General features: G+C 44.6%; 1 protein-coding gene across 1 annotated transcript; it reads right to left on the bottom strand.

Moving 5' to 3' along the window:
• Positions 1-6,031: 6,031 nt before the first annotated feature.
• RBFA (ribosome binding factor A) lies at positions 6,032-17,970 on the bottom strand. The gene is made up of 7 exons (XM_044294177.1): positions 17,694-17,970; positions 17,544-17,583; positions 14,963-15,136; positions 11,522-11,634; positions 9,488-9,572; positions 8,734-8,807; positions 6,032-6,452 (listed from the first exon to the last, which is right to left on the bottom strand). The coding sequence occupies exons 1-7, from the start codon at positions 17,876-17,878 to the stop codon at positions 6,086-6,088; spliced, it is 1,038 nt and encodes a 345-aa protein (XP_044150112.1). The 5' UTR covers positions 17,879-17,970; the 3' UTR covers positions 6,032-6,085.
• Between the last annotated feature and the right edge of the window lie 526 nt (positions 17,971-18,496).

Here is an 18,496-nt window from a genome sequence, read left to right as displayed (position 1 = left end):
TTTTTACCGGACTGCGCATGCGCAGGCCGGAACGACGGATCCGGCATTCCTAATACATTCCTATGGGAAAAAATGCCGGATCCGGCATTCAGGCAAGTCTTCAGTTTTTTTCGCCGGAGATAAAACCGTAGCATGCTACGGTTTTCTCTTTTGCCTGATCAGTCACAACGACTGAACTGAAGACATCCTGATGCATCCTAAACGGATTGCTCTCCATTCAGAATTCATGGGGATATGCCTGATCAGTTCTTTTCCAGTATAGAGCCCCTATGCCGGAACTCTATGCCGGAAAAGAAAAACGCAAGTGTGAAAGTGCCCTTAGTCACTGTCCGGCGTTTTGACCGGACATAATACCGCAGCATGCTGCGGTATTATGTCAGGCAAAAATGCCTGATCAGTCGCCCGAATGCCAGATGCGGCATTAATTCCCATTGACTTGCATTAGTGCCGGATCCAGCATTGCAAAACAACTGAAGGATCCGTCCTTCCGGTCTGCACATGCGCAGACCGGGAAAACTGTGAAAAAGACTGCAAGACGGATCCGTCCATCCACATGACAAGCGGAGAGACGGATCCGTTCTTGCAATGCATTTGTAGACGGATCCGCACCCGAATCCATCTACAAATGCTGTCAGTTGTCACACTGATCGGCGGATCCGGCAGGCAGCGCCGACGACGGAACTATCTGCCGGATCACACTAACGCTAGTGTGAAAGTACCCTAAGGCCGAATGCCCACGGCCATTTTTCACGGCCATGAGCGGTCCGTGGAACCGCGGCCTGGATTCCTGCTGAGAGCAGGAGCGCAAGGTGCCTTTGGTTGCTATGACGCCCGTGCGCTTCCTGCTGCCGCCGCAATACAGTAATACATTGGTATAGATCATACCAGTGTATTACTGTACTGTGGCGGCAGCAGGAAGCGCACGGCGTCATAGCAACCAATGACGCCGTGCGCTCCTGCTCTCAGCAGGAATCCAGGCCGCGGTTCCACTGATTTCACTGACGCTGCGGCTGACTGACTGACCCTTTTGAATTATGACATTTTTTACACACATAATATAATACTCATGACTCATGACTTCACTATTTACTAATACTGCCGGTTCTAGTCTGTCTGTCACTGTCTTCTAATTTAAAAAAAGCCAGAGAGCGAAACGGTCGTCGGGTTTGTTCCCCCTATCCAGATTGGTCTCGTCATTGCTATGCACTTTTTTATGCCTTGGCTGTTTGTATGATCACTGGTGCCCCTGCTGTGCTGCATCTTCTCCACACTCCAATGTCTCCTCAGTTCTCCAGTATGGTATCCCATCTGTGATGTGAATATATTTTTTCACTGAGGTGACTCCCCTTCTGGAGTAGGTTTACATAACAATTGTTTATGCTGATAGATAGATTCTTTGACGCATCCAGTATTTTTCTGGTGTGATTCATCATCATTTTCTGCAGCAATTTTGCGGGGGTCCCTACTGTATCATGCAGACAGAGGCAATTTGTTGCAAGCATGTATGGATATACATACTGGTTTTAGGGGGTATTTTTCATCCACACTTGTCTGCATTTCCTTCTGAGTTTTAATATGTATTGTACTTTTTTGCATATGTGTTTAATAAAATATTTTGTATGAATATCAGCGCTGGCGTGCTGTGCATTTATAGGAGTTTGTAATTTACTCAAGACTAGTAGTACTGTCTCACAGTCTGGACTCCGTCTCCGACTCACAGTCTCTCACTCAAGTGACTGACTCCACTCCTCAGTCCTCACAGTCACTACTAAAGTTATAAACTGGCGGCTGGCCGTTGACGCAGAGCGTAGCTGCCGTAGCAGGCACGCACGTCATGTCATGTCACTCACTGTGTCACTCGCCAGCTCGAGCTCCTCCCACTTTATTAATGAAGCAGGAGGAGCCGGAGGAGTAGGCGCTGCCGCTTGCCGGCCTGACGAAGTGAGTGACGTAGACGTAGCCTGCCCTTCTTGACATTGCAGAGCAGAGACGCCGCCAGACATTGCCGCCCACCCCGCGCCCCGCAGCTGCTGCTCCGGCCAGTCAGACCTGCCTGCTGCGCATGCGCAACCTGCGCTGCGCTACACTAGTAGTTAGTCTGAAGTCTGAATGAAGTTTGAATTTGACAGTGTGTGTGTCTGTGTGAGACCCGTTGTGGCGGCGGAGGGGAGGGATTCTCGGGGGGGGGGGGGGGGGGGAATTGCCCCGTTGCCCCCCCCTGGATCCGCCATTGCCTCAGCCCCCTATAGAATATCATAAAAACACTACCTATATAGAACACTGATGTGGATCATCCACCAATCTCAAAGTATGAATCAATTTCAATTCCTTCCTCCTGAGTAATTTGTTTTTATCACCACCCCTCCTAAGTGGCCCCACAGAATCTATTGCACGAAAACTGAGCTGGTTAATGGAGTGCCCGCAGTCAATAAAATGTTTCGCTACCGCTAGGTAATTTGCACGCATGCTGCCTTGCTTGGAAGTGGTAACGGTAGCTGTTTCTCAGGCTCCCTCTCCAGAATCAAACCCCGATTCCCCGTTACCCATCGGCACCGTGGTTTGCACTGAAAATAACACAGAAAGTTGATAGGGCAGACATCCGAATGGATCGTCGCCGTCACGGGGACGTGCCATCGGGCCCAGGTTATCTAGAGTCACCATAGTGGCAGCAGGCCCTCACCCATAATGTTTTAGATGGTCAGATCAGCAGGACCTTGCTCCAAATGTTTTTGAGGGTCACCAGCAGGCCATCAATCAGATTTATTTAAGGCTGTGTATGATGCCCTGCTTTATGTGTAACAACGGGTATATTGTAGTGCCTGTTCCTTGTAATTTTTGGCGGCCCTTTCTCTTAGTGCATAGCCTTTAGGAGTGTAGGAGTCCCACTACCTGAACAATTGTACCATAATGTGAATGAGGCCCTCCTTTATGTGATATACAGGTTGTATCGGAGTGCCTCTTCCTTGTAAATTTTGGCAGCACTTGCACTTTCTATACAAGTAAGCATACAGGAAACAATTTTTCCTCTAAAATCGATTTTATCTTTGGTTTTGTGCGTATTATTGTCAGTCTGTAAAAGTGGCGTACTACTCGGACAACATCCTCCCCACGCTGTTCCCGAACCATTTCTGACCTTCTCCTATGAACCAGGCACCCTCCCCTATTCAGAGCAAGGGGTGCCTGGTTTAATGCTCGGGTTCTGCCATTGACTTCCATTGTGCTCGGTAGAGCACCCGAGCATCCCGATGTGTTCGGCCCGAACCCAAAAGCACTATGGTGCTCGATCAACACTAGTTATCATCATTTTGGAAATGTCATTTTACTTTTTAAGGATGTTAGAAGGCTTAGAATTGTAGAAGCAATTCTTCAAATTTTTAAGAACATTTCCAAAACCCACTTTTTAAGGACCAGTTCAGGTCTGAAGTCACTTTGTGGGGCTCATATAGTGGATACCACCTATAAATGGCCCCATTGTATAAACTACACCCCTCAAGTTACTCAGAACTGATTTTACAAACTTTGTTAACCCTTTAGGTGTTCCACAAGAATTAAAAGGAAAATGGAGATGACATTTCTAAATTTCACTTTTTTGGCAGATTTTTTCTTTTTATCCATTTTTTTTTTAACACATCGAGGGTTAACAGCCAAACAAAACTCAATATTTATTACCCCGATTCTGCGGTTTACAGAAACACCCCACATGTGGTCGTAATCTGATTTAAGGGCACACGGCAGGGCGCTGAAGAAAAGGAGCGCCGTATGGTTTTTGGAAGGAAGATTTACCTGAACTGGTTTTTAGATGCCATGTCCCATTTGAAGCCCCCCTGATGCCAGTTTTATTTGTACTATTTTGGGGTACATATTTTAATTTGCTCTACATTACATTTTTTGTGAGGCACTGATTTTATTTTTTACAACATTCATCTGATAGGGTAAATCATGTGCTATTTTTATAGACCAAGTACTTACGGGCGCAATGATATCAAATATGTCTACTTGCTTTGTTTGTTTCAGTTTTACATAATAAAGCATTTTTGAAAAAAAAAAAATTATGTTTTTGTGTCTCCATTTTCTGAGCGCCATTTTTTTTTATTCTGCCGATCGTCTGGTGCAGGGGCTCGTTTTTTTGCAGGAAGAGTTGACGTTTTTTTTATTGGTATCATTTTTGGGTACATATGATTTTTTGATCATTCATTATTTCACTTTATGGTGCAAGGTGACCCAAAAAATTGGTTGTTTTAGCACAGTTTTAATTTATAAATTTTTACAGTGTTCACCTGAGGGGTTAGGTCATGTGATATTTTTATAGAGCTGTTTTTTACAGATGCGGCGATACCCAATATGCCTACTTTTTTATTTAGTTCACTGTAAAGGGGTTGTCCAAGTTGTATTTATTGATGACCTATTCTCAGGATAGGTCATCAATATCAGATCAGCGGGGGTCCGACACCCCCGCCGATCAGCTGTTTGAAGAGAAGGCGTGCGCGGTGTCAGCGCTGCCTCCTCTTCACTGTTTACCTTCTAGCCGTTGCATCTGCAGTGGTGAGCAGGTGTAATTACACCCAAGCCGTCCCATTCATTTCAATAGGAAAGCTTGGGTGTAATTACACCAGCTCACCACTGCAGATGCAACGGCTAGAAGTTAAACAGTGAAGAGGAGGCAGCGCTGACACCGCGCACACCTTCTCTTTAAACAGCTGATCGGAGCGGGTGTCGGACCCCCGCCGATCTGATATTGATGACCTATCCTGAGGATAGGTCATCAATAAATATAACTTGGACAACCCCTTTAACACAATAATAGCAGTTTTGAAGAAAACAAAAAAACATTTTAGTGTCTCCATTTTCAGTCATATTTTTTATTTTATTTTTTGACAGATTGTCTTACGCAAGTTCTAATTTTTTGCGGGATGAGGTGACTGATTGGTACTATTTTGGGGAGCATATGCCTTTTTGATCGTTTGGTGTTGCAAGTTTTGTAATGTAAGGTGACAAAAAAAATGCCTTTTTTGGCACTGTTTTTATTTTTCTAAGGTGTTCATCTGAGGGGTTAGCTCATGTGATATTTTTATAGAGCTGGTTGTTACGGACGCGGCGATACCTAAGATGTATACCTTTTGTTTACAATGAAGTGGTCATCAGTGTGGGATATGGCCAAAAGACATCCCCTTCTATGCCTTTCTGTGACTCTTCCAGTCTCTCTGTTGCAACCTGCTGATGACACTTAGTGACACTCTAAGCTCAGTGGCCACTTCTGTCTGAGAGCATCCTGCTTTAAGCCTGTGTGTGTATATGTGTAGAATAGATTACCAATAGAGTTTTCTGGATTAAGAAATGTGGCAATTTGTATAGTGCTAATGGTATTTTACATTTACTATTTGATAATTCCATAATATTTACTCATAGGGCGACATTGTGGACGATGTGGACAAATGTGTTGTGGGATTTGCCTTAGACTTGGGTTTTGCAGACTGCACATGGCCAACCCAATGATACAAATGCCTATTCTTGTCCGTTATTGCAGACAAGAATAGGACATGCTCTATCTTTTTTGCGGGGCCGTGGAGTAGAACTACAGATGCGGACAGCACGCGGAGTGCTGTCCGCATCTTTTGCGACCCCAAAATTGCAGAACAACGGACGTGTGAATGGACCCTTAAAGTGATTTCCCAGGACTTAGATATGGATGACCTGTACTCAGGATAGGTCTTCAATACCAGATTGTTGGGTTCCAACACCTCTATCAATTAGCTGTTCCAGGCAGCCGCCTGAAATAATAAAAGCAGAAGGTTCCATCCACTGTATAGTTTCCAGCACAGTCCCAAAAGAGCTGATTGACAGGGGTTCCAGGTGACAGATCCACACCGACCTAATATTGTTGACCTATCCTGAGGATAGATCATCGATATCCAAGTCCCGGAAAAACCTCTAAGCACTTTCCACAAGGAATTTGCTAAATGTTCTTAGAAGTCCACTTTCAGTTAGTTAACAATTACTTTATTACTATAAATCAGACAATATGGATAGCGTGGAAGATCTATACACATGTATACTTTTATTTATACACTGTTCAAATGGAAAGTGGTTAGTGTAACTTTCTGCTGCCATCATCTTTGTCCTCAGTGTCCTCCTCAAGTTCTGCATCATACTCCTCCTGATCGTCATAGGACAAGTCATTGTCTGAGGCAATTAAATAGTATTGTGGGTTCTCATTATTGAGCTCAGTCCATCTTTGCTTTTTCAATTTTTTCTTTCGAATCTTTTGCTTTTTAATCTCTGCCAACTGTTCTTGTTGCTGCTGTGAGAATTCAGTGGCTTCATTTTCGATTTGCTTCTCCTTCACTCTTTTCTTGTACTCTGCAATTTTCTTGTTAAATTCATTATGGTCTATTCCAAACATACTAGGAGCTGAGGGCGCTGACAATTCGGCAAGGGGTGTAGCATCCTGCTTCCTGAAACAAATAAGATATATTAAATGTAAAAAAGATTAATGGACATGAAAAAAATAAATGCTATTGTTCCAGATGTTAATGGAAAAACAACAGAAACCATCATTTTACAAGGTCAAGGCAGTAAATTGTCTTAGTATTAAACAGAATGTTTTATGCATTAGAGACTTCTCTTATTATGTTCAACTGCTGTACCAAAGATGAATTAAATAGTTAATCAAGGGGTTGTCCCACAGAAAATATTCTAGTTTTTAAACCAGCACCTTGATCTGAATTCTTTTGTAATTGAATTTAATAAAAAATTGACCATAGCCACTGAGTTATCCAATGAAATGTATCTGCATAACGCTATCTGCTGTTTGTTTTCCTCTTATTTCTTTGTCCCGCTCACTGAGATGGCCGCACATGCTCAGTTTCATCCTTCACTTGCCTCCTGAGCTGTGAGAGGGGGCGTGTCTCAGCGCTCCCTTAGCTCCAGCAGAAAATACACACAGCCTGAGCTGTCAGCTTGATATAAATCTAGCAGAGCAATGAATGGGGAGATCTCTGGATCCATGTGAGGTACAAGGCTGGTTCTAGCTTTGTTAGAAAGAGTTAGTAATGTACTGTATGATGTCCAATTTTCATTTTTTACATTAATCATGGTATAACCCCCTTTAACCCTTTCCCGACCAGTGCTGTAATGGTACGGCGCTGGCTGGGTCTAAAGATAGCGCCCACTCCTGAGCGGAGAGGGTGCCAAAGCCGCAGGAGGCCTGCTGTTTCTTGTAGCAAACACCTGCGGCTAATGTCCGTAACCGACAGTAATGCCGATTGGGGTCATTTAATGCCGATGATGTGGTCAATCCTGACCAAGGCATCTGAGCGCGTGAAACACCAGCAGCGCGCGCTTCTGGTAATGCTCCGGCTCCCCCTTGCGGCGATCGGAGGAGCCCGGAGCTTGTGTGCAGCAGCCCCTGTCTTTGTGAATGACAGGAGGCTGCTGCATTGTATTTCCTATGGAGCTTGCTTGTAATAGGGTTCCATAGGAAACTAGCCATTTTCTCACAGACTCCAATGCTAGTGCATTGGGGTCTATGGGAATAGCAATCTAATGATTGCTGGTTATAGTTCCCTATGGGAACTATAAAAAAGTGTAAAAAACAAAACAAAAAAACACCTAAAAACAAAAAAAAATATATATCATGGATGTCGCCATGTGCGAAAACGCCCATAGTATAAAAATATATTCCGTAGTTTGTTACATTACAGCCTTAAAGGGTTTCTGTCCTCAGAAATGACGTTATGTAGCTGACTGACATTAGTGATGGGCTAATGTCAGCAGTACATAACAGTGTGTTTTATATCTCCCTGCCGTTCTCTTAAAATAAAGATTTTTAAAATATGCTAATGAGCCTCCAGGTGCTATGAGGGCGTTGCTTCAGCACCTAGAGGCTCTGTCTACGCACCCTTTGGCACGCCCAGGTCCAGTTGATTGAATGGAGAGTTCTCCTCTTTGTCCAGTAAATCCTGCGCCTGCGCAGTCCGTTTAGTATTCGGGACGGCGTGGGAAATTAAGGCTACTTTACACTAGCGTTTTTTGCAAAAACACTTCCGTTACAATAATACAACCGTTTGCATCCGTCATGATCGGATCCGGTTGTATTATGTCTTCTATAGCCATGACGGATCAGTCATGAACACCATTGAAAGTCAATGGGGGACGGATCAGTTTTCTATTATGTCAGAGAAAAAGGATCTGTCTTGCTCCGCACCACATCGCGGACAGAAAAACGCTGCGTACAGCGATGGGAGCGCAACCAAACGGAATGGAATGCATTTTAGTGCATTCCGTTTCGTTCAGTTTTGTACCCATTGACAATGACTGGGGACAAAACTGAAGTGTTTTCTTCCTCTATTGAGATCCTATGACGAACCTCAATAACGGAAAGGAAGACGCTAGTGTGAAAGTAGCCTGAAAACTGCACACAATGAGGACATTTTTTATGGAGAGAAAACGTTTTATAATTATTTTTTTTTACCGTGGAAACTTTTGTGGATCTGAATACCTAATGCCCTCAAAGACATTGCAAGCCTGGGGCTTTAGTTATGGGAAAACCACTTAGGGAAATCCAGACCGCTGCACTGAGATATTGGCCATATATTGCGGCTGACACCCACTGTTGGTGCCACAGGCACAATTTTACATGATGTAAAAGGAAATGTAATGTCACATACACATATTTCTCTACTTCTATCTTAAGAAGCATCTGAAAAATAAAGAAGTAAACAAAAATGAGAATACCTGGATATATCACTGCTTTTTACTGCAGGGTCATTACTGTCTCCAAAATCTAGAGTTGCCAATAAGTCTTCAATCTATAATTTGAAAATAAAATGTAAGGTTTCATATTTATAACTATAAAAGGATGCAAGTTATAAAAGAAAATAATTATATGTACATTTCAAATAGGGCTGCAGTAATGTGTGTATTAGTTACTGCTTGTTCTGGGGCTGTCTTGGTAACATGAATAAGTCTCTTCTGTGACCCCTTCTAATATTCAATCGAAACAAAGAATCAGCATTCTCTTCCATCTATCCCCTACTTCTTTCTAATCTACCAAATGTAGGTTAGGAAAACCAGGGGATAGATGAAGAGATGACTGCAGGATCAGACTACGCAGGATTTGTTTGCCGTCTGTTACCATGGATACACATAGGTTTGCTGAGGTTGTGTACACTCTAAATGGTAGGATATTTTCAATTTAGACTGTTTGTAAAGTTGCTTTAAAAAGCCTTTAAAAAGGGGCTTTCCGGTTATATCACATTTTCCCCTATTTACAGGCTTGTCGCTCCATTCATTTTGAGGGCCCACGTTCTCACAAATGGTGCACCTCCGAGCAGTCAGACCTCCACTGATCTATTAGTTATCCCCTATCCACAGGATTTAACCAGAATACCTCTTTAAATAAGTCTTGCAAAAGCATCTTATTAGGGACAATTCACACTTCTTATCACTGGCACCATAGGCCTTGTTCAGAAAACATTATTACACATACCTCTTGTCTTTTTGCATCCTCTTGGTCTTTTAAAAACACAATCGTCGGAACATTTCCAAGAACTTGATGAGTTATAAGAAGATGTCTGTAAAATATGAATCAGATGTATTTAATGTATCGGTACTTTGCATACAAAATAGCTTCATTAGGCTACTTTCACACTTGCGGCAGAGAGATCCGGCAACCAGTTCCGTCGCCGGAACTGCCTGCCAGATCCGGCAAAGCGTATGCCAACTGATGGCATTAGTAAGACTGATCAAAATGCACTGAAATGCCGGATCCGTCTTTCCGGTGTCATCCGGCAAAACGGATCCGGCATTTACTTTTTTTACCTTATTTTGGTCTGCGCATGCGCAGACCGGAAGGACGGATCCGGCACGAATACATTCCTATGAGAAAAAATGCCGGATCTGGCATTCAGGCAAGTCTTCAGTTTTTAGGGCTGGAGATAAAACTGTAGCATGCTACGGTTTTCTCTTTTGCCTAATCAGTCAAAAAGCCTGAACTGAAGACATCCTGATGCATCCTGAATGGATTACTCTCCATTCAGAATGCATGGGGATATGCCTGATCAGTTATTTTCCGGTATAGAGCCCCTAGGACGGAACTCTATGCCGGAAAAGAAAAACGCAAGTGTGAAAGTAGCCTTAAACATTCAAATGTTTTGTCTGGCCAGTAATTTTTTTTTATTATAAAAAAAAAAAAAAAAAAAAAGGTCATAATGGAGTTAAAAAATAAATAAAATAAAAGTGATACTCACCTCATTGATTCCCTGCTCCAACATTTCCCAGGTCCCAACTAGTCTCTCCTTACTGGTACCCCATCACATTTTTTTAAATATATTTTAATACAGGCGTTTTCACACACAGTGATGCTCATGTTTATTTTTTTTAATTATGCTTTTTTTATTTTAAATTTTGGGGAAAGGGAGGCGATTTGAAATATATATAACACATTTTTATTTTATTTTTTAATAGCTCCCCTAGGAGTTGTCCAGCAAATACATTTAACTCCTATTCACAGCCATTTCTGTGAACCCCATAGACTTTGAAAAGAGCCATTTTCCCTTTGCTCGACCAAATGTCATGCTTCCAAAACATCAACTTCAAGAACTAACTTCTCACTTTCTGTGTAATAAATTCCCCTCCTTGATAGGTGCCATTGTAACAAGATAAACAATGTTATTCACTTCATCTTTCTGTGGTTTTAATATGATGGCTGATTGCTGTATATGTATATGGCTGTATATGGCTACCTCACCACTGGCAGGGCTGACTGGCCATAGAAGCCATTGAGAAACTTCCCGAAGGGCCGATACCTAGTGGGCCGCCTGATGTCATAATATATGCATATATAATTAAAGAGGAGTAGGGCCGCTGGGGAGAGAAGGACAAACGTACCTTTTGTGGATTGTCCACATTGTACCCAATGTGTAGCGCCAGATATTGAGTGCCCACTATACAACACATTCTTGCTTTAATCCATTGTGGTTGGGGTGAACCACAGCATAGTGAGAGCACCTATCTGCGATAACAGGTAGGGTGAGCCACTATCTATGTAATACCTTTTGTGGAGCTTTTTTATAGGTAGTAGTGTGAATATGAATTTTATTCTGCCAGATTCTGCTCCGGCAAGTGTCCAGGAGGTGCAGCTTCACTGTGAAGTGCTCTCTCTTCTCTGTATTAAGCCGCTTCACCACCCCTCCCCTCAGCTCTGAGTGACAGCTGTGGCATTCAACCAGGAGATGACTACAGCTGTCACTCAGAGAAGGTAGGAGGGGCTGTGAAGCAGCTTAGTGCAGAAAGCACTGCACAACAAAGCACCACCTCCAGTGCACTTGCAGGAGCAGTGCCTGGCAGAATAAAAGTTAATATTTACACTACTCCTGATAATATGCTTGTTCTGCACTCCCCAGCCCCTACCTAATGCTGTCAGCAGTTTTGCATGGTCAAAACTGCTGATAGACTCCCTTTAAAATAAAATACTGCACAAAAATACAAAGGAGGCAAAAAAAAATATGAAAAAATGCAGTACCGAAAACAAGGAGCACATTTCTGAAGAACTGTTTCAATCTCAGCATCAGTTTCTTTATTGCCGCTGGTTAACCAATAGGCACGACAGACTGAAAAGTCCACCGTTACAGACACCTGAAATTATAAAAAAAAAAAATATTAAAGTATAACTGTCATATATATATTTTTTGGAGTAGTGGATTGTGGTTATTAATATCTCCTTGGTGGCCCTATTTAAACTTTTCACTGTGTATTCAATTACCCCTTAATTCCACAGTTTTGTTCCCTGTACTGCCTACTTTTACCTGTGCTTAAAATCAGATTGCTAGGCAGGGTCCGTCTATGTGTTGATAGGGAGCAGCAGTGTGCAAGGTCACATTACTGACAGCCAGGGACTGTAAGTAAATGATTAAAGCCAGGTCCTCCCCAGCAGCTGATAACAGTGCCTGGGCTGTATGCACTTCTCCCTGTCCCTGCGCTTGGTAGACGCTCCCTCACTCAGCAGACTGGGACAATGCAGAGTGGAAGCAGCGCAGACCAGGGAAGGGAGATCTGCCGTCTGCTCAGTGTATAAATGAAAGAAACGTGGTAAGAGGACCCCTTTGTGCTGCAGGAGATTAACCCTTTAGGGGGAGGCCTGTGGTCACTGACACTTTTGGGGGGCTATTGTTACTGGCTAGTGAGGGCAGGCAGGATTAGCCTCGGGGGAGGGCAGTGGCGGCCATCTTAACTGAATAGGGAAATTGCAGTTTTATGCAGACTGGTTGCTAAGGGCTGAATCTTATTAAATATGGGGTAAGTCAGTCTAATAGTAACTGAGGGGTTCACCCAGCTTTCCCAGAGACTCCTGTCTCTGCACATGTGTCATACAGGATAGCAAGTAATGTCAGTGTCTCCCAGCTGTCCTGCATGACACAGAGGATGGGGGAAGGGGGGCACTCACTTCCTCACACTTTTCTCATGTCTCTGCGCATGTGCCATGCTGGACAGCAGGAAAGTTGGGTGGTATTACATCATCTAATGCCCCAGATTCTTGTCAAAATATGCTGAACACCGCCAGAACCTACCAGATCCCATTTAGGCCTCCTGCACACGAACGTTTTTTTACACGGTCCGCAAAAACGGGGTCCGTAGGTCCGTGATCCGTGACAGTTTTTCCGTCCGTGGGTCTTTCCTTGATTTTTGGAGGATCCACGGACATGAAAAAAAAGTCATTTTGGTGTCCGCCTGGCCGTGCGGAGCCAAACGGATCCGTCCTGAATTACAATGCAAGTCAATGGGGACGGATCCGTTTGATGTTGACACAATATGGTGCCATTTCAAACGGATCCGTCCCCATTGACTTTCAATGTAAAGTCTGGAGTTCTGTTATACCATCGGATTGGAGTTTTCTCCAATCCGATGGTATATTTTAACTTGTAGCGTCCCCATCACCATGGGAACGCCTCTATGTTAGAATATACTGTCGGATATGAGCTACATCGTGAAACTCATTTCCGACAGTATATTCTAACACAGAGGCGTTCCCATGGTGATGGAGACGCTTCAGGTTAGAATATACAAAAAAACTGTGTACATGACTGCCCCCTGCTGCCTGGCAGGTGCTGCCAGGCAGCAGGGGGCAGACCCCCCCCCTGTTTTTAACTCATTGGTGGCCAGTGGGCCCCCACTCCCCTATTGTTAACTCGTTGGTGGCCAGTGTGCGCACCCCCCTCCCTCTATTGTAATAATAGCATTGGGGCCAGTGTGCGCGCCCCCCCACCCCCCCACCCCTCCCTCCCTCTATTGTAATAATAGCATTGGGGCCAGTGTGCGCGCCCCCCCAACCCCCCCCCCCCCCCCTCCCTCTATTGTAATAATAGCATTGGGGCCAGTGTGCCCCCCCCGATCATCGGTGGCAGCGGAGTAGAAGATTCATACTTACCTGGCTGCTGGCTGCTGCGATCTCTGTGTCCGGCCGGGAGCTCCTCCTACTGGTAAGTGACAGGTCTGTGCGGCGCATTGCTGTCACTTACCAGTAGGAGGAGCTCCCGGCCGGACGCAGACATCGCAGCAGCCAGGTAAGTATGAAAATCTTCTACTCCGCTGCCACCGATGATCGGGGGGGGGGGGGGGGGGGGGGGGGGTGCGCACACTGGCCCCAATGCTATTATTACAATAGAGGGAGGGAGGGGGGGGGGGCTGGGGGGTGCGCACACTGGCCCCAATGTATTAAAACAATAGAGGGAGGGAGGGGGGGGGTTGGGGGCGCGCGCACACTGGCCCCAATGTATTAAAACAATAGAGGGAGGGAGGGAGGGGGGTGCGCACACTGGCCACCAACGAGTTAACAACAGGGGAGGGGGGGGCCGCACAATGATATTCAAACTGGGGAGGGGGGGGGGGTCTGCCCCCTGCTGCCTGGCAGCCCTGATCTCTTACAGGGGGATATGATAGTACAATTAACCCCTTCAGGTGCCGCACTATCATATCCCCCTGTAAGAGATCGGGTGCTGCCAGGCAGCAGGGGGCAGTCTTGTACACAGTTTGTAGTGTATTCTAACTAGAAGCGTCCCATCACCATGGGAACGCTTCTGTGTTAGAATATACTGTCGGATCTGAGTTTTCACGAAGTGAAAACTCAGCTCTGAAAAAGCTTTTATGCAGACGGATCTTCGGATCCGTCTGTATGAAACTAACCTACGGCCACGGATCACGGACACGGATGCCAATCTTGTGTGCATCCGTGTTCTTTCACGGACCCATTGACTTGAATGGGCCCGTGAACCGTTGGCCGTGAAAAAAATAGGACAGGTCATATTTTTTTCACGGCCAGGAAACACGGCTCACGGATGCGGCTGCCAAACGGTGCATTTTCCGATTTTTCCACGTGAAAAAAAACGGAAAACGGCACAACGGCCACGGATGCACACAACGTTCGTGTGCAGGAGGCCTTACTATAATGGGTCTGTTGGGTTCCGGCATTAGTACTGCCATTTTGAAGAGCAAAATACTGTTGCATGAGGTGGGGCAGGGGAGAAGTTAGGGAGGGTAGAGAGAGGAGCCAGGCCGCATAGTGGGAGGGACTAGGAACGGGCAATCTAAATTCTTGCTATGGGGCCCAATGATTTCTATCTACGCCCCTGCCTACGGGCAACCAAATAGACCCTGCCTCAGACACCTTGGAGGCCTGAAAGCCAATGTTGGGCCTATGGCTGTTTTAGCAACCCATTCATTCTGTGAGTGCATTGTGCAGGGGGTAGGGGGGAAACAGAGAGGTCAGTCATTGTGGATGTTATCAACGGCATCTAATGGGTTATCTCTAATCCCGGCTGTTGCTGCAGGACCCCATCTGTCAAGTATAGCCAGGCTTCTGCGGGGGATCTCCATGGCATACATGTATGTGACAATACTGCAACTAACCACATTCCATGGTATACGTGTACATAAAATTGCGGAAGGGGGTTAAAAAGGAGCTGCTTACCTTTGATAGTTCAATTTGAAGATCAAAAACCTCCTCGCTGACTTCCGCCGTGCTCAGCAGACCGGTCAACGCTTTGTACAGGATTGAATTCAGAATCTTAACACGAGCATTATTTCCCCGATTTTCTTTCTGTTGTGCCTTCATCAAACTCATTAACCCATGCGGCCTATCATCCTGCAAAGCAACCCAATGAAAACAAATTGCAGTATAAATTATATTACATGAATGAAGTATAAGATGGAACTTCTACCGATCCATGAGGGTCCAAGCAATAGGACATGATCTACTATGGCTGAAAGAGCCCTTTAACCCTACAGCGGATTATGGAGAAAGCCAGCAGGTAGAAAACTTCTACAGACTCTGAAAAGCACCATCGGAAAATCCTGCAGATGGGCAAAAATGTCACTGAAAAAAGAATCACACTTATCCTTCCATATCTAGAAGGGGAGTTGAAATTCTTGTAGTATTAGATTAATACAAATGCAACTTTACAAGTCTAAGGCGCCATTTACATCACCGCTACTTATTTCTGTTGTTCCGCTATGTTACAGGAGCAGAACAACTAAAATAGCGAAAGTAGAGGAGAGTATAAGGCCTCTTTCACACAACCGTTTTTTTTTTTCCGTTTACAGGCTGTTTTTTGCTTTCCGTATATGGTCTCTAAAAAAATAAAAATACGGAATGTACTCCGTATGCATTCCGTTTCCGTATTTCCGTTTCGTTGAAAGATAGAACATGTCCTATTATTGCCCGCAAATCACGTTCCGTGGCTCCATTCAAGTCAAATGGTCCACAAAAAAAAAAATGGAACACATACGGAAATGCCACCGTATGTCTTCCGTATCTGTTCCGTTTACGGAACCATCTATTGAAAATGTTATGCCCAGCCCAATTTTTCCTATGTAATTACTGTATATGCCATACAGAAAAACGGAACGGAGAAACGGAATCAAAACGGAAACAAAAAACTGAAAAACGGATCTGGAAAAAATGTCCCGCAAAACACTGACAATGCTTTCACACGACTGTATGGCTTTTTCAGTGTTTTGCGGTCCGTTTTTTTACGGATCCATTGTGTTTCCGTTCGGCATATACAGTAATTACATAGAAAAAATTGGGCTGGGCATAACATTTTCAATAGATGGTTCCGCAAAAACGGAATAGATACAGAAGACATATGGATGCATTTCCGTATGTGTTCTGTTTTTTTTGCGGACCTATTGACTTGAATGGAGCCACGGAATGTGATTTGCGGGCAATATTAGGACATGTTCTATCTTTCAACATAACGGAAAAACGGAAACAGAATGCATACGGAGTACATTCAGGTTTTTTTTGCGGAACCACTGAAATAAATGGTTCCGTATACGGAACGCAAAAAAAGGCCCATAAACGAAAAAAAAAAAAAAATGGCCGTGTGAAAGAGGCCTTAGTAGTAGAGATTTATTTATTACATGACCAGCACAAAGTAAAAGTAAAAAGTACAATTCACACTGCTAGAAAAACAGTTAAGCCTCTGTGACAGTATGGCTGAATATTTTTAATAATGACCAACTGAAAAAATTATTTTTAGCCCAAAATGAGTAAAATACAATCATAAAAAAAAAAATAACTGCGCCCGAAGGTGTACATAGCCTTTAAAGGAAATCTGTCACCCCGATTTTGGACTATTATCTACAGCAATACATGAGTAGTACTGCAGATATGGAGTCCAGGTCATTTTTTTAAGCCCCCCCCCCCCCCCCCAATCCTCCGCTGTCATTGCTCAGAGTTGTCAGGACTGCATGCGCACGAGTCCTCTCCATAATGTCAGAGAAGCACAGCAGTCCTGAGCGCAGACAGTGGGGGAACCGGGGGCAGTAAGAAAGGAAATAAAAATAGTGATCTGGACTCCTTTTCTGCAGTATTACGCACATATTACTGTAGATTATAATGCAAAATCGGGCTGACAGATTGCCGTACCTTTAAAGTAGGGATGAGTGAATCGATTCAATCTCTCATTAAGAGGTCTTCAGCTGTAAGGGGCTGTCCACGCGGTAAAACAGCGCCCACCTGACTGACAGAACTGGACGACTCGCCACGCACGGCCTTGACAATATGGACCCTGCAAAGCTGCTCAAATTCAGCTTCAGGAGCACCAGCTGCGCATGCGCTGCTACAGTTATGTACGTGCAGCCGCTGCTACCAACGCAGAATTAGAGCTTCAGTGCCTGTTGCGCGAATTTGCAGAACAATGTGTAACGAAATTCAGGGAAAATCCAATTTTACAGGCAGAATTACCATGGATGTCGCATTATGCACTGCAAAGTCCACAGAAAGAATTGCACCGCAGGTTAAAATCTCATTCACTTTGCTGCTACTGTAACATGCTGCAAGTCCAGAGAGAAAAACTGCAGCACATTCACTCCATGTGAACAGACTCTGATAAAGACCATCTGCAACTGGAAATCCACACAGTACCAACTGTGTCAGAAAAGCACAAACTGGGCAAACACAGAGCACATCGACCCTTCTTTACTGTGGGGGGGGTTACACTTTGGTAATTGTGGCCCCTGCAGAAATGTAACCACACAATACTTACCGGCCTGGGAAACGAGGGACTGTCATACCAAGGCTTCTTTCTGTCCAGACAGAGGTGAAGAAAACAAAGGGTTACACGACATCGGATGTAAAGGACAGTATGCCAACCGCAGCAAAACTCACTGACGCCGGCAGGTGGCGCTCTGCTTACTTGGATTTGGTAGTGAATTTATGGAGCAGGGTCTTAGCGGACAGGGCTGGCGAGAGGTGAACACCTCTTCTGTGCCAACATGCGGATGGCCGCTCGGGCCTGGCGAGTGAGCGGGGGCACAGTGATGCCTTCCTACAGTTAGTGACACGGAGGAGTCCGGACAAAACGACAGCAGACATCCTCATGGCAGCCCTCCTGTAGATAGGCGATCGGCTGGTTTGACTGTTCAGACCTTACCAGAAGAAGCAAGCTACTTTCGTTCACGATCAGCAGATGGCGCACTAGAGCAATAACGTTACATATAATTAGGGATAAAAGGTAAAAGTCAAACCTGCAATACTCTTATTTTGTTTCTCTTAGGCTACATGCACACGACTATGGTGTGTTTTGCCGTCCGCAAATTGCAGATCTGTAAAACACGGATGGCGTCCGTGCGCGTTTCGCAAATTTGCGGAATGGCACAGACAGCCTTTAATATAACTGCCTATTCTTGTCTGCAAAGCACAGAATGGAGCAACGGATGCAGACAGCACACAGAGTGCTGTCAGCGTCTTTTGGGGCCCCATTGAAGTGTGTTTTAAAAATAGTTTTTAATGCTTTTAGAAGACATATACAAGGAACAATAGTACATGAGTTCAAACATTGGCATCATAACCAAGGAGAGAAGTATACAGTGCTGGTAAGGCTACTTTCACACTAGCGCTTGATCGGATCCGTTCTGAACGGATCCGATCATATTAATGCAGACGGAGGCTCCGTTCAGTACGGATCCGTCTGCATTAATAACTTAGAAAATTTTCTAA

The sequence above is a fragment of the Bufo gargarizans genome, chromosome 5 (assembly GCF_014858855.1).
Source record: "Bufo gargarizans isolate SCDJY-AF-19 chromosome 5, ASM1485885v1, whole genome shotgun sequence".
Lineage (NCBI taxonomy): Eukaryota > Metazoa > Chordata > Amphibia > Anura > Bufonidae > Bufo > Bufo gargarizans.
This window is presented reverse-complemented; position numbering and strand designations above follow the sequence as displayed.